General features: G+C 34.9%; 1 protein-coding gene across 11 annotated transcripts in view; it reads right to left on the minus strand.

Annotated features, from left to right (window-relative positions):
- Positions 396-16,384, minus strand: part of PHTF2 (putative homeodomain transcription factor 2) — a 127,716-nt gene continuing 111,727 nt past the window's right edge. For 8 of the 11 annotated variants that reach the window (XM_021102547.1, XM_005667703.3, XM_021102550.1 and 5 more), the window contains 5 exons: positions 16,083-16,169; positions 10,434-10,589; positions 9,221-9,316; positions 3,765-3,890; positions 396-3,097 (listed from right to left, as the gene is read on the minus strand). In XM_021102547.1, the coding sequence (XP_020958206.1) occupies positions 3,077-3,097; positions 3,765-3,890; positions 9,221-9,316; positions 10,434-10,589; positions 16,083-16,169 (486 nt within the window). In that variant the 3' untranslated portion in view covers positions 396-3,076. The remainder of the gene's footprint in view (positions 3,098-3,764; positions 3,891-9,220; positions 9,317-10,433; positions 10,590-16,082; positions 16,170-16,384) is intronic. The other 3 variants (XM_021102541.1, XM_021102549.1, XM_021102545.1) reach the window with 1 other exon arrangement.

Here is a 16,384-nt window from a genome sequence, read left to right on the forward strand (position 1 = left end):
AGATCCTTAAACCACTGAGTGAAGCCAGGAATTAAACCCACGTCCTCATGGATGCTAGTCGGGTTTGTTAACCGCTGAACCGCAATGGGAACTCCTGTGGTATCTTTCTTATACGCTTGGGAGAAAAACAGGTTGAGAATTAGTTTTCTAAGGGCTATAGCAAATTAAAGAGATGCAAGTCTCACTGCTCTATTTCTAAGTCTGAAGCCAATTCTAAGCTTAAAGTAAGTTTGAAGGTGCACTTAAATTTATAGTCACTGATTAAGTCCTATGAACACATACCAATCAGGTAATAGAAATATTAGAATGCTTACCCATGTTACTGTTGGCCATGATCTCTTGTGCTGAATTCATGCACAAAATCGCTCGATTAAGAACACCCTTTTGACAATGAATTATAATATCCCAGGCTATATATCAGTTTTCTGTATTTGAATGGAGACAAACAAGCAAACAAACATTAATGATGTTACAACATTTTGGTGATGAAAGGCCTGTGTACACATTCTTCTTTCATGTCCTGAGAATTTTAAAATTTGAAATGTTGGAAAGTTTTAAAAATATATCCCCACTCCTCTCAAATCTAATAGTTATACCTACAGTTCATGCTACAGTAAGTACAAAATTACCGCAAAAACGTGTATGACTTGAAAATTAAAAAAAAAACCACTTCCAGTTTAACTCTTGTCAGTCATAGAATATTTTATTTTAAAACTGCTGTTCAAACTTTCAAGTATGACACATGTGGCAAAGAAACAACAGTTAACACACAACATTTGCCACAAGTCTATCTCTGAACTGCCTTTTCTATATTCTGGAACATGTTACATTTTCAGTTTCTTACATTCATGGTATTCTTAAAGGCAGCAATGTCAATTTTTCTGCTTTGAAACCAGTCCCATTAATATTCTGAAATTACTTTAAATGACAACTTTTTCCTTTTAGTATCCTACTTCCCATATTAGTGACAAAATTCAACATATTATTAATACGTTGTTGAGAGGTACACTGTACTCAATAAATCAACTCCCAACTCTAAGTTAAAATGAACTTCAATCAAAAACAAGCATTTTCCTAAATCAGTTTACTCAGCTACTTTTCTCAAAAATATTTCCATTCTGAAATAAGCTTTTTTTTTTTTTTTGGTGAGATACAATAGTTTCATTCTTTCTTCCTAACAGAACTCATGCTGTACTTTTTTCTCAAAATATATTCGATATATTCTGTGCAAAATGGTAAGTTCTGTATAGTTATGTACCTTATTTTGAAAAAGTTTATAAAATATAATTCCTAAAAACAACCTCAACATTAGACAATAGAGGAAGAAGAAACACATCAGACAAAGCCTAATTTTTCACAGGAGAAAATAAGTATGTTCTTAAAGCTCCAGTAATACATTCCTTGAAAAAACTCAGAATGCACTTTGGTCATTATTAAACATATTAGAACACAGGCAAAGAAAACAAAATGCTCTTGTTATTTTCTATGGAAAGAAAATAAACTACACAATGAGGCTGAATTGAGGCTGATCAAAAGGAATGGTGAGAGCAAAGTGATATTACAACATGGCTCTGTTCTCTACACATTCCTGATCTTAAGATTATAATTTGGGGATTACAACTGTACCAAATAAATCATTTACAATTAATTATTTTAAATTCCCTAAAACATGGTAAAAAATGTGAGGATATTCAACATGATACATCTTGCACCGAGAAAATTCAGGATTGTTTCAAATAAATTCTGTTTTAGAAACTAGACACCCAGTTAAAAAAAAAAAAAGTTGCGAAAACATTTCATAATTCATGTAACTCCTAAAATTTCTTGATTGTACAAATATAACCACCTAAAATCAAGGCCCAATGTAAGATACCATCATATTCGCTCTATTTACCTAACATGCCAACATGATAAGTTCTCATTTGGACACTTGGCAAACAATTTGGGAGGAGGAGGGGGTTAACTTTCTAGGTTAAAAGCATCTAAAATAGCCCTTATATAATTGGGGGTTGAGGGGGGAGATGTACCAGATTAAGTTTAGAGGATAGAATTTGCAAGCTATAGCTATTTTTTCCTGAAAATTCAGATATAGTTTTACAACTAGCAATCTGAGAAATATTTTATCGGTTCTTAACCTTATTCTTAAGTTGTTCATTGAGTGTGGTATGAATAGCATACATTATAGTGTACCATGGGGAGAAAATTATTTTACTTGAGTAAACATAATGTACTTTAGTAATATCAATAGGCACTTCACTTGTGAGATGAGTATATACCTCACTCAAAAGGATACCATATCATGCCCTAGTACACTATAACATATCCCATATAAAGATACGCATTAAAAGTAACAATTTAAAAAAGTGCACATTTTGAGCATGCACAGTAGGAGCTGTGCAAACAGCCCAGTGTTTCAAATAAATACAATTATTACTAGGTAATTTTTATCAAAATATCTTACAGTATGGTAACCATTTACAATTATTGCTCTATTAAGAGTTTCATCATCAAAGAGCACTTGTTGACCTGTTGTGTAATACCATATATATTAATACTGAAGGGTGCTTAAACTGCAGCTTAATCATTTTAGATCCTGGCATTGTTCTAAAATAATTCAAAAGAAACCCTGACTGGATCTTGATTTACTGAAGAAAATGCTTTATATGTTTAGTTGAATCCAATGCAAGATTCCAAAGTTAAAGAAGTTTTCCTCAAGTAAGGCAAGTCACGGCATTGATGGAGAAACAGTGCTTAGCAATGGCTTCTGTTCTCAAGATTTGTTATTTTGTCAATTATTTATGAACAATTACCAGGATCTCAAGTATAAGGATATCAGTTTCATCACCCTTTCAACAACTAAGTACATCAATACTAAAAATAAAATATAAAGACTAAAATAAATGTAAAAAACAGTGAACACGTGAAATAAATATAAGAATTGCACAAGACAGTCTGATGTAAACACTTCAATTTCCCAGCTGAGACTCCTGAAGCAAAGAGTCAGTGACTGCTTTCAGGCAGTTTAGTTGGTACTCTTATTCTGGAAAAGAGGCTACATCTTCTTTTCTCTGAATTGTCATGATTTAATCTTCCACAGCTAGTGAAAAAATAACAGAAGTAGTGACCATTAGAGCCAGTTTTGATATTGCAACTTAGTAAATTATATCATATAATACTGTTTTTTAATCTAAATTTCATCCATAAACAAGGATGGGTTCTACTATGTTAAATTCCTTTATTCTTTTAACTTTAGGAAGAATTCACCTTAAATAAAAAAGTGAAAATCAGATTTCTCTTGCTTTCTTTTACTGGGAAATGGCAATATACATGTACTACTTGTTAATATGAATAGTCTACACCTTATTCACTAACAGCATTGCACATGTTGGACGATATACGCACTGCGATATAAATAAATAGCAAAACTTTGGCCACGACCGGAAAAAGGTCTCTTTTTTTCTTCTTTTTTATCACCTAGATTCAGATTACATATGAATAAAAATAAATACCTCGACTTATCCTATACATAAGGACCATTTGTAATGACTACTGTTATAAATCAGGAGTTTCATCAGTATTATAAGCCAAGAATATTTATCATTTTCTAAAATTATAAGCGAAATTATTTTCACTAATTGTATACAATATAATCAAAACGACTCTATTACTGTACATGTGCGATTTCAAGAGTGCAAAGGTAAAATAAATGTCACAAAAATGCAAATAGGGCACTAAGAAATTGAAAAATACCTGTGAGCTCTTACCTTTAAATTAAACCCAAGTAAGTCACTGATAACACCAGAAACAGCTGATAATATGACAACTTGGGTGATATTATAAAGCAGTGGATTCATTGTAAGCCCATATAATCTAAAGGGACTGTCCAACTCCTAACAGAAGAGAAAAAAAAAAAAAAAAAAAAAAACCATGAGCCCAGATTCATTAAGAATGATCAGTTAAGGAAGTTCCCTTGTGGCCTAGCAGTTAAGGACTCAGCACTGTCACTGCTGTGGCATGGGTTCAATCCCTGGCCTGGGAACTTCTGCATGCTGCAGGTGTGGCCAAGGGGGAAAAGAAAAAAAAAGAGAGAGAAGATGTGAAGTGAAACCAGAAAAAAAAGTGAATCAAAAGCAGACTGTTCTGACATATGGATCAATGGAACAGAATGGAGAGCCCAGGAATAAACTCTGACACCTACAGTCAATTAATCTTCAACAAAAGAGGCAAGAATATAAAATGGGAAAAAGTCTCTTCAGCAAGTGGTGCTGGAAGAACTGGACAGGGGCATGTAAATCAATGAAACTAGAATACACCCTCACACCATGCATAAAAATAAACTCAAAAAGGCTTAAAGACATAAACATAAGACTTAACACCACCAAACTCCTAGAAGAGAACATAGGCAAAACATTTTGACATAAATCATACAAATGTGATCTTAGGTCAGTCTCCCAAGGCAATAGAAATAAAAACAAACAAACAGAAAAAACCAATGGGACCTAATCAAACTTACAAGCTTTTGCACAGCAAAGGAAACCATAAACGCACCAAAAAGACAACCTATGGAATGGGGGAAAACAGTTGCAAATGATGAAACCAACAAGGGCTTAAATCTCCAAAATATACAAACAACTCATAAAAGTCAACAACAAAAAAGCAAACAACCCAATCGAAAAATGGGCAGAAAACCTGAATAGACATTTCTCCAAAGAGACACGCAGCCAGTAGGCACATTAAAAGATGCTCAATATCGCTAATTATTTACAGAAATGAAAATCAAAGCTACAATGAGGTACCACCTCACACCAGTCAGAATGGCCATAATTAACAAGTCTAGAAATAACAAATGCTGCAGAAAGTGTGGAGCAAAGGGAACCCTCCTGCACTGGTGGTGGGAATGTAAACTGGTATAACCACTACGGAGAAGAGTATGGAGGTTTCTCAGTAAACTAAAAATAGAATTACCATATGATCCAGTAATATATGCCCACTCCTAGGCATATATCCGAACAAAACTATAATTACAAAAGATATATGAACACCTAAATTCACTGCAGCACTATTTACAATAGTCAAGACATGGGAACAACCTAAATGTCCATCAACAGATGAACGGAGTAAGAAGATGTGGTATTCTCCAAGTCCATGATTTCCTTTTCTGTGGAAAAGTTCATTTGTGCTGTATATTAGATTCCAGATATAAATGATATCATATGGTATTTGTCTAGTCATTTATGATGGAGAATGATGATGTGAGAAAAATGAATGTATGTGTAACTGGGTCACCATGCTTTACAGCAGAAAAATGACAGAACACTGTAAACCAGGTATAATGGAAAAAAATGAAAATCATTATGTAAAAAGTTAAAAAAAAAGATGTGGTGCACTTACACAAACAGCCATAAAAAGAACAAAATAATGCCATTTGCGTTAACATGGATGCAACTAGAGATTCTCGTACTAAGTGAAGTAAGTTAAAAAGAGAAAGACAAATACCACATAGTATCACTTATATGTGGAATCTAAAATATGGCACAAATGAACTCATCTACAAAACAGAGACTCACAGACATAGAGAACAGACTTATAGTTGCCAAGGAGGAGGGCAGAGGGAGTGGAAGCACTAGGAGTTTGGGGTTAGTAGATGCAAATTATGACATTTAGAATGGATAAACAATGATCCTACTGTACAGCACAGGGAACTATACCCAGTCTCTTCTGATAGACCATGATGGAAGAAAATATAAGAAAGGGAATGTATATATGTGTACGACTGGGTCACTTTGCTATATAGCGGAAATTGGCACAACACTGTAAATGAACTATACTTTAATTTAAAAAAATAATAAAAAAAGTAGAATGTTCTGGTAGTTTCCAGTTGGCCCAGTGGGTTGGGTATCCAGCACTTGTCACTGCTGTGACTCAGGCTGCAGCTGTGGTGCAGGTTCAGTCCCTGGCCTGGGAACTTCTACATGTCACCAGCATGGCAGGAAAAGAAAACTTTTTTGTCAGTTCAACTGAAGTTCCCTGGTGGCCAAGTGGTTAAGGATCTGGCATTGTCCCTGCTGTGGCTCAGGTTTGATCCCTGGCCTGGGAGCTTCCGCATGCCACAGGCACGGCCACACACACACACACACAGAATTAAAGAATTATCTCACAGAAGACCATATCCAGTCACTTATGATGGAACATGATGGAGGATAATGTGAGAAAAAGAACGTGTGTGTGTATGTGTGTGTGTGTGTGTGTGTGTGTGTGTGTGTGGTGTGTGACTGGCTCACTTTGCTGTACAGTAGAAATTGACACAACACTATAAGCCAACTATATGGAAAAAATAAAAATCATTTGAAAAATAAAAAAATTAAAATTAAAAAAAATAATAAATAGGAGTTCCCATTCTGGCTCAGTGGAAACAAATCTGACTAGTATCCATGAGGACGCAGGTTTGATCCCTGGCTTCACTCAGTGGATTAAGGATCTGGCATTGCCATAAACTGTGGTGTAGGTCACAGATGTGGCCTGGATCTGGCGTTGCTGTGGCTGTGGTGTCAGCCCGTGGCTATAGCTCCAATTAGACTCCTAGCCTGAGAACCTCCATACGTCACATGTGCAGCCCTAAAAACACAAAAAGAAAGACAGAAAAGAAGAAAGGAAGGATGAAAGGAAGGAAGGGAGAAAGAATACATATTCAGGGCAATATGAAACACTGTTTCAAAAAACTGTTTTAGGGTTTTTTTTAGGGGAAAGTAACTTCCTTTAAAAGAACTCTGTAACCTAAATTTATAACTCCAATTTCTGTCCCAAATGAATGACAAAGTACTGGTCTAGAAGCACAAGGTTAGAGAATATTTTTTAGTATGAGAATACAAATTGAAAAAAAAAATACCTTTTTGTGTGTGTGTCTTTTTAGAGCTGCACCCATAGCATATGGAGGTTCCCAGGCTATGGGTCGAATTGGAGCTGTAGCTGCTGGCCAATGTCACAGCCACAGCAACACAAGATCCAAGCCTATACCACAGCTCACGGCATCACCAGATCCTTAACCCTCTAAGCAAGGCCAGGCATCGAACCTGCGCCCTCATGGATGCTAGTCAGATTCATTTCCGCTGAGCCACAATGCAAACTCCAAGAACAGTATATTTTGCAGAAGAATTAGAAACTTAATTAGCCAAATTTTCTGCCAATTTTAACATATAAATTGTCCTCGTAGAGACAATTTCCAAATACTTGGATTCATTAATTTATTGACTGATTCAAACATTTGTTCTATAATATGCCAGGTCCTGTGCTGGGCTCTGGAAAGTTAAGGTTCAGTCCCTGTGCTGAAGGATCTTGCAGTCTAATAGATATGCAAATAAGTAATTCAACTATGAGTCCCACAAAATAAGTCATATAAAAGGCAGAGGGTGATAGAGGAAGGTGCTTCTGCAACTAGTGGGTAGGGGAGAGCAGGCATTCTCTAGACAGAAGAACATGCCACTTTTGAATTGCTACAGGTTGTGCAAGGGTAAAAGTAATTCATTTTCATAAAACTGCCTACTTAGGTAAGGATCATTCTTTAGGCAAACTGTGCTGAGACACTGCCACTAAAGGAATTTAACTGGGGGAACAGGATGTCAGCTATCCATGTGAGAAGGACAGATTAGGAGTTCAAGTTGTGGCTCAGCAGAAACAAATCTGAGGCTAGCATCCATTAGGATGCAGGTTCAATCCCTGGGCTCATTCAGTGGGTTAAGGATCTGGCATTGCTGTGGCTGTAGCAAAGGCCAGCAGCTATAGCTCCAATTTGACCCCTAGCCTCAGAACCTCCATATGCTGCAGGTGTGGCCCTAAAAAGCAAAAAAGACAGACAGACAGACAGACAGACTAGAGAGCAGCAAGGCCAGAAAGAGGGAGGCATTAAGAGTTCAGTGTATAAAAAGCTCAAATGAGAGATGATGAGGGTCTGACTTAGAGCTGTATTGATAGGGTAGAGGGGATGAAGAGGAAAATACTTAAAAAGTTGAGTTAATGGCCCCAGAATTTTTTGGCTGTGAAGAGTGAGAGAAGAGAAGCTCTCTGTACTAAGTCCCAGGTTCTGGCTAGAAGACTACATTTGATCAAAAAGGACCACACTGTTGGGCTCTGTATTTATATTTATATTTCTCTCTACTTTCCAACTGAAATGGCTCACGAGTCTCATGTTTATAGCTTCCTCTTGTCTAGCATAGTGCCTACACTCTGAAGATACTCAACATTTATGTATCAAAAAAACCCACCCACCTCTTCTGAAACCTTTCAATGCCTAATAGACTGTGAGGTGCAGTCTACGCCCAGTTAATGTATTTTAGTTCACTGAAAAATTAAGCACAGCATCGACATACAACTAATTACACACCATTCTACAAACACTTATAAACAACTCAACAATTAAACTCAATTTGTTACAGAAACTCAGATTTTTTTTTTAGAAATTGAGATTTTTAAGAATATTTTCCTTTTAAGAAAGAAAAGCATTACTAATATTGCAAAGCAGTGATAAAAATATTTTATTAAATCACCTCCAAAGAGTTATTACGAGATCAGATATACTGAAATTATATTCTTTTTGACTGCTGCCAAAAGTGCTTTGAAAATTTAAATATTTATTGGTAATACATATTAAGTACAATAATCGTGCATTACTACTTTTTTTTTTTTTCTTTATGGCTGTGCCCGTGACATGTGGAAGTTCCTGGGTCAGAGATTAAACCCACGCCACAGTAGCAACCAGAACCACAGCAGTGACAACACCGGATCTTTAACCTGATGCACCATGTGGTAACTCCATCACGTATTACTAGTTTTTAAGCTAACTCAGGCCAAGCAAGCAGATTACTGTTCTGAGAAGTACGAAATAAAAAAAAAATTACAAATTAACATTTTCTTTTTTGAAATCTATTTTAAGTTCTTGGATGCAAAAATTTCCAAAGATGCCAACCTTACAATACTATAAACATTATTAAATCTTAAAATTTCAAAAGTGAATAAAATTTCAAAATGAAATGACCTGGATTACTTCGATTAGTGTTTCGATGAGAAATAAAGTGTAAATTGCATGAATGTGCTCAAATATAATGTGAAAAACAGCTTGGATAATCATGAAAACCAAACACAAAGTAGGACCTACAAATAAAAAAACTAAGATATAATGTTGGACCAGCATTTTCTACATTACATCCATTTTTTATTTCATTTTTACCTTTAGCAGTTTAGTAGCCAGCTTTAAAACATTATTCACTAGTGTCAGTTCCTCTTTTTTGTTAGGTTTCTTCTCCATTTTCAAGTAGAGGTTTATCTTTCATTTAAAAAAGAATAAACAATTAAGTATACTTAAAATTATACTCATTTTTAAAAGGAGGTGAAAGATATTCACTAAAATATTAATAGCAGTTCTCTGGTGATTATTAAAATTATAGGTGATATTAATATTCTTCTTCATACTTAACTGTACATTCCAAATTTCCTACAACAAAAGCTAGAATAAAACTGGATGTCTTTTTTTTTTTTTTTTTTTTGCTTTTTAGGGCTGCACCTGTGGCATATGGAAATATGGAAGTTCCCAGGCTAGGGGTTGAGCTTATCACTGGAGCCACAGCTGCTGGCCTACACCACAGCCACAGCAACGTGAATCTGAACAGCATCTGAAACCTACACCACAGCTCACAGCAATGCTAGATCCTTAACCCAATGAACAAGGCCAGGGATTGAACCCGCATCTTCATGGATACTAGTCGGGTTTGTTTCCACTGAGCCACAATGGGAACTCCCAGGATGTCATAATTTAAAATGTGAAACACTTTTGATCCAGAGCCAAATCAACCTGGAGAATAAATAATAACTGGTGGAAAGTAAATGAATTTGGTTTGTTTGCTATTCTCCCTTTTCCCTCTAATTGAGTTGGTTTGACAGGGTTACCAATTTTTAAAAAGCAAACTGTTTCTGACAAAAAACTCAGCATGTTCACTGGAAATAAATTTGAATAATACCTATGAAATGATAAGCAAAATGTTTAAACAAATTTATACAAAATAAAGTTAAGCATCAAAATTATTATGCTTTATATTTTCTATACTTTCTTTTGAAAAACAGTCTTATGCTTATTCAAACGTGGCTCTGCTACACTGCAAAGCAGACATATCCCACTAATGGCTTAAAATCCATCATTTCTACAAATGGCACTTCCTTCTTGTCAAATGAAAATGGGATATAAAAAGTACATCAGACTTGAAGTCTGCTTGAAGGTAAGAACACTGAACAAAAGGCTTGTGCCCTATCAAACGTCAGGTTTTGCTCTGTAACACAAATGGTCTTAATTTAATAACTAGGTTCCTGAAAAACTTGAAGTAAATGAAAACAGTTTAATGTGCAGATTATAGTCATTAATTTATAACATAATAAACATGCATTCTCACCTGTTCAGTAAGTAATATTGAGGTATTGCTATATTTTTTACTTGTTTCTGATCCAAGGGTAACAAATCTTAGGAGAAAAAGTGTTAACGAGATGCACCAGATTACCAGTTCCCAATTGTAGTGACAATCAAGGAAGATCTCATGTACATGAAGCAACTAAAAGTGTATGAAAAAGGCAATATGAAGAAGCAATGTGATTCAAAGAGTTGCTTTTTAAAAGAAAATAACATTTCTCTTGATACAAATGGATTACCGATATAGAATTACATTTTTAAAACATTCCACATTTATTAGGAAATATTTCAAGCATGTAAAAGGTATAGAGCATAATGTAATCAAAATCTGCCTACTTTTTCCAAATCTTAATATTTTGCAATATTCTTTCAGATTTTTGAAAAAGAGATGATTATCAGTTGAAGACCTTTTCAACTTTTCCTTTCATCATCCCTCTTCTCCCCCATCCCTCTGCAAGGGTAATGAATTTTATATTTACCTTTTCCATGCAGTTTTTATAGTTTAGCTTGATATGTATTCTTAAACTATGTTCTTATATATAACTTAAAATTTACAGAAATGCTATCACATTGCCCAAATCATTCTTCCGTGTTCTATTGGACTTTATATCAAAGTTTATGCATTTACCCATGGTACATTAAGCCCAAATTCATTCATGCGAACTCCTATAAGGAATACCTTATAATAACAGCGAAAGAATCAAACACCATGGGATTGGCCTACTCTACCAATTAACATTTATAAACAATGTTGCAATAAATATTCTCTTACGCATTTTATCTTCTTTATAAGGTTTTTCTCACAAAGTTAATATTCTAGGAGTAAAACTGCTGAGACCTCAGATATTCACACATTCAACTTTACAGATAGTACAAATTCACCTCTGAAACAGTTATGCCAATTTATACTCTCAGCAATGTATCGGAGTTCCCTCTGCTCTCCTATTTGTCCACATTTAGCATTAGCCAACTTCTTAACACTTGCCAATCTGATGGGTGTAAAATGTTCTTACATTGTTTTAATTTTCCTGTTCTTGATTATTTAGGAAGGAAGGCTTCATATGCTTATTGGTCACTGAGTTTCCTCTACTGTAAGTTATCCTTTAGATTCTTTTTATATCTAATTTTTTCTATTAGGTTATCAGTTTTTCTTATTGACTTGTATAAGTTATTTATATATTCTGAATAACAAAGCTATTCAAATCATTTATTTTGCCAATATCTTTTCTTGACTCTTTTTTGTCATTTAAGTTGCCTTTTGCAACATAATTAGAATTTTTAGGGAGGGGCAGAATAATATATGAGAGACTGAATGTATCAGGCAAAAGTCTAAAATATTTATTGCCAGGCCCTTTACAGAGGAACTTTGCTGATCTCTAGCTTATAGGAACAAAATTGACTCTTTAATGTTGATGTTATATCCATTTTTGTTGATCTTCTTAAAAAAATGTAACACTTTTAATTATTTGTCTGTGAAGTTACTTGGATGTTCTACATAGACAAGCATATCATCTACAATTTTGTTTTTTCCTTTCTTATCTTTGTACAATTTATTTTTTTTCCTATCTTCACTGGTTAAAACCTTCCTTAAAATGCTCACTAGCAGTAACAGGATACTTGTCTCGTTCCTCACCTTAAAATAAGTATCTCCAAGGTAATAAATATCCTACGCACAATGTTTGCTTCAGTTTCTGAAGTATATATTTATATCAAATTAAGATCAGTTTACTTTCCTGTCATTGTATTGTGAATCACCACTGAAATTTCCTGTATCTATTGAGATAATCACATGATTTCTCCTTCTTTAATCAACTAAAGGAGCTCGAACTAGACAAACAGTTTTTTTTTTCCCATTTATTTACTTATTTTAATTTTTTTTATTTTCCCACTGTACAGCAAGGGGGTCAGGTTATCCTTACATGTATACATTACAATTACAGTTTTTCCCCCACCCTTTCTTCTGTTGCAACATGAGTATCTAGACGTAGTTCTCAATGCTATTCAGCAGGATCTCCTTGTAAATCTATTCTAGGTTGTGTCTGATAAGCCCAAGCTCCCGATCCCTCCTACTTTTTTAACACTGAAAATCTTTGCATTCCAGGGATAGACTGTCTTGGTCATGGCATATTTATTATTAAGTTGCTGGCTTCATCTTCCTAGTATTTTGCATCTAAGTTAATTAGCTCATTGTTTCCTATTTTCATGTTGTCTCTCTCGTATTGTAACAAGGTTATATCAAGTACATAAAGTGAGGCAATGTTCCCTCTTTTTCTATTCACTAGAGCTTTTGTATAGGATTAGGATTACTTGTTTACTTGAATATTTGGCAAAGCTCATCTGTAAAACCACATGGACTTAGGGGATTTTTTGTTTTTTTTTTGGCTACAGAGTATAGCAGCTTGATGTGGCATCTCAGTTCCCAGACTAGGATATGAACCCAGGCTCCAACAGTGCAAGCATGAAGTCCTAACCAGGAGACCACCAGGCAACTCTCTGATAACAATTTTAAACTACTGAATCAATACTGCTTTATGGCTATATATCTTCTCAGGTTTTCAGTTACTTTTTGAGTCAATTTTAATTAATAAATTACACATTTCTACAAAATTGTCCACATAGGCTTTCAACTTTAATGACACAAAGTAATTTATACCAGTATTCTTTAAAAAAATTCTCAACCATTTCAGTAGTTTACAGTTTAGTACTGTGCTTTTTTTTCTTTTTCTTGTGTTATTTAAAAGTATGCTTTGAGGAGTTCCCGTCGTGGCGCAGTGGTTAACGAATCCGACTAGGAACCATGAGGTTGCGGGTTCGGTCCCTGCCCTTGCTCAGTGGGTTAACAATCCGGCGTTGCCGTGAGTTGTGGTGTAGGTTGCAGACGCTGCTCGGATCGCAAGTTGCTGTGGCTCTGGTGTAGGCCGGTGGCTACAGCTCCGATTCAACCCCTAGCCTGGGAACCTCCATATGCCTCGGGAGCGGCCCAAGAAATAGCAACAATAACAACAACAACAACAAAAAAGACAAAAGACAAAAAAATAAAAAATAAAAATAAAAGTATGCTTTGAAATTTCCAAATGTACTTTTTCTTGTTGCTATCATTTTTTACTTTAACTGCATACAAGCTAACAGTCTATACAGAATAAGAATCGCTTTGTCACCTACTACATGGGGAAGTTTTATAAACTGTCCTGTGCCTGAAAAGAATATGCATTTCCAATTATAGAACAAAATTCTAACTATCTTGTTTAGATACATATCTTCATTACATTTTGTCTGCTTAATCAATTATGAAAGAAATGTGCTAAAACCTCCCAATGTGGTATTTTATCAATTTCTCATTACAGTGCTATTGATTTTGGCTGTATATAGCTATGTTTGAAGTTATGTCATTACATGCATACAAGCCTGGACTTGTTAGACCTTCATTCTCCTGATGAATAATTCTTTAAATTTTTGTCAGGGTTCTCTTTATTCTCAGTAACACTTCTTGAATTAGTCTATTTCATCTGACATTAATGTTAAGTTCACCAGTTTTCTCTTGGCTAGAATTTATCTACAATATATTTTTCTATCCTTTTACATTAAAAAATTTTCAATCTTACTACATTTCATGTGTCTTTTGTTGACAGCAATAGATAGATTTTACGTTCATGAGAGACAGAACTACTACGAGATTACTTAGGCAACATGGAAAATTAAACCCCTGAAAAAAACACTGAGATGCAATAAGTAATTGTGAGTAAAGATATCAGTCTTTTTCCTTTTGGTTGCTTTTAAGATTTTTCTGTTTTTGGTGTTCTACAGTTTCTCTATAATGTGTCTAAGTGTGGATTTATTTTTATTGTGGATTCTTGTTCATCATAAACCTGAAAATTAACATCTTTCATCAATTGAGAAAAACTCTTAGCCATTATCTCTACAAATACGGTTCTCCCTCTTCTATTTCAAATCCCTATTAGATATATGTTGGATCTCCTGTCTCAATCTCCTCTTATTTCTTCATCTCCATTCTATATTCTGGATAATTCCTTCCATCTCCTACTTCACTAATCATCTTCAGCTGCTATTTATTCTACTTGCTGTATTTTTCATGTCATTGCCTGTATTATTTACTTCTATGAAGCAATCTTTAGTTATTTTGTCAAATGTAATCTGTCCTTTTTTCATAGTGTTATCTATGTCTTCAATTATTTTAAAGAAGCATATAGTTTCTATTTGATCAAAACTCAAGGAGCTGGAGATGTACTCCTGCTGTGTGTTGATCGGTTGTCCCACTCATGGTGTATTGTTTTTTTCATGTGTTTTGAAACCTGACAGGACTTTATCTGTGGAAATCCTGTAAGGCCTAGCTAGGGTTGATATCACAGCCCCAAGAACAATCTTGGTTTTGCTTCTTCCAGATATCCAGGCATCTAGGATCACTTTTTACATTAATTTCTTGACAAAGGAGTTACAGGACAAGATCTTTAATGTATATTTGAACCCTGAACCTGTAATAAAGGCAAACCTATGGCTACATATTCTTAAGAAAGACGTTCCCTGCCTCCTTGCTAGAATCCAGGCAGAATCAAACAAGCTTCCTCACTGTCTCCCCATGTTGTGATAGACTGTTTTGGGGGTTATTTTATCTCACTTCTATTCATTTTTTTGCCGTGCCCCCAAAATAAAGTATTTTTATTTGGGGGCCTGGTTCTGGGGCCAGGGATCAAATTGCACCAGCAGTGACAATAGTGGATTCTTAACTCACTAGCCCACGAGGGAACTCCCCAGACTGTTTTTCTCACTCCACCTTTTCACTAAGTCTGTAGGCCTTTGAGGATTCTGACTTTATGGGGTAGGAGGAGGTAGCGCAGGTTGAGATCTCATCTTCTGTCCTCACATGGGCATAAAATCTGAAGTCTCTCAGACACTGAGACTGACAATGCACTTCACCTTCTTTTCATGGGGCTGCCACAGCATTAACACATAAAACTAACTGCTCTATTTTTCAGTTTTATGTTCATTTTTGGCCCCTTACTGTCTTTGTAACTCAGACATATACGTAGTATACATACAAAAAACTCACTTGTATATATTAAAAGGCTAGTCCCCACCACCACCATTGTATGATGTTTTAAAGCAGAAGAATTTTCAGGTCATTTAGTATGTCAAATTACCTGAAATGGAAGTTCAAATTCTATAGCACAGAACATAGCCCAAGATACATTTGTGTTTCTTGACTAATCTTTGGCAATGAGAATTTGTTTTCAGAGTATGTGGCAGTCAAGTCACAGTGAAAATTCAGATATAAATTTTAAAAGTTAAGATTAAATGTAAATCAAGCAGAGATTCATGGAAAATAGTCTGAAACAATTTCATAACTCTAGTGACTCATAAGCTTTTGAGGGAAATAAAGATAACCAGGTGAATTATAGATGAAAACTAATTATTACATGTTCAATTAAAAAACATCTAAGAATAAGCTATCTACTGTTCATGACGTAGAAAGATGCATTTATTTATTCTACTGAAAAAAACTATAAAAAGTCAATTTCAAATTATTTATTACTTTGACTGTTTATTATTAGAAAGCCTTATGAGGCTGAATATTTATAGATCTGATTATCTAATTTCTACACAGAACAAGTTAACTCACCTGGGCACAGCAGATAAATACAACTGAAATAGTCAACAAGAAAGCAGATGAAACTATGACATCTACTGATCGCTGAGGACCTCGACGCTGGGGAAAAAGGGAAAAAACTTTTAAATATATTTAATAATTATCAGGCAATTCCACACTTTCAATTAAGGTACTGATCCATCACTGGGTGGTAATCAGAGCTTACAACATTGAAAATACTCCTTATTTGTGAGATAAATTTTAATTATAAAGTGTTACTATTTCCTGAGGATTTGCAACACAGTGAACATGGTGAATATATAGCTTAGAATTCT

This window comes from Sus scrofa, chromosome 9, assembly GCF_000003025.6.
Source record: "Sus scrofa isolate TJ Tabasco breed Duroc chromosome 9, Sscrofa11.1, whole genome shotgun sequence".
NCBI lineage: Eukaryota > Metazoa > Chordata > Mammalia > Artiodactyla > Suidae > Sus > Sus scrofa.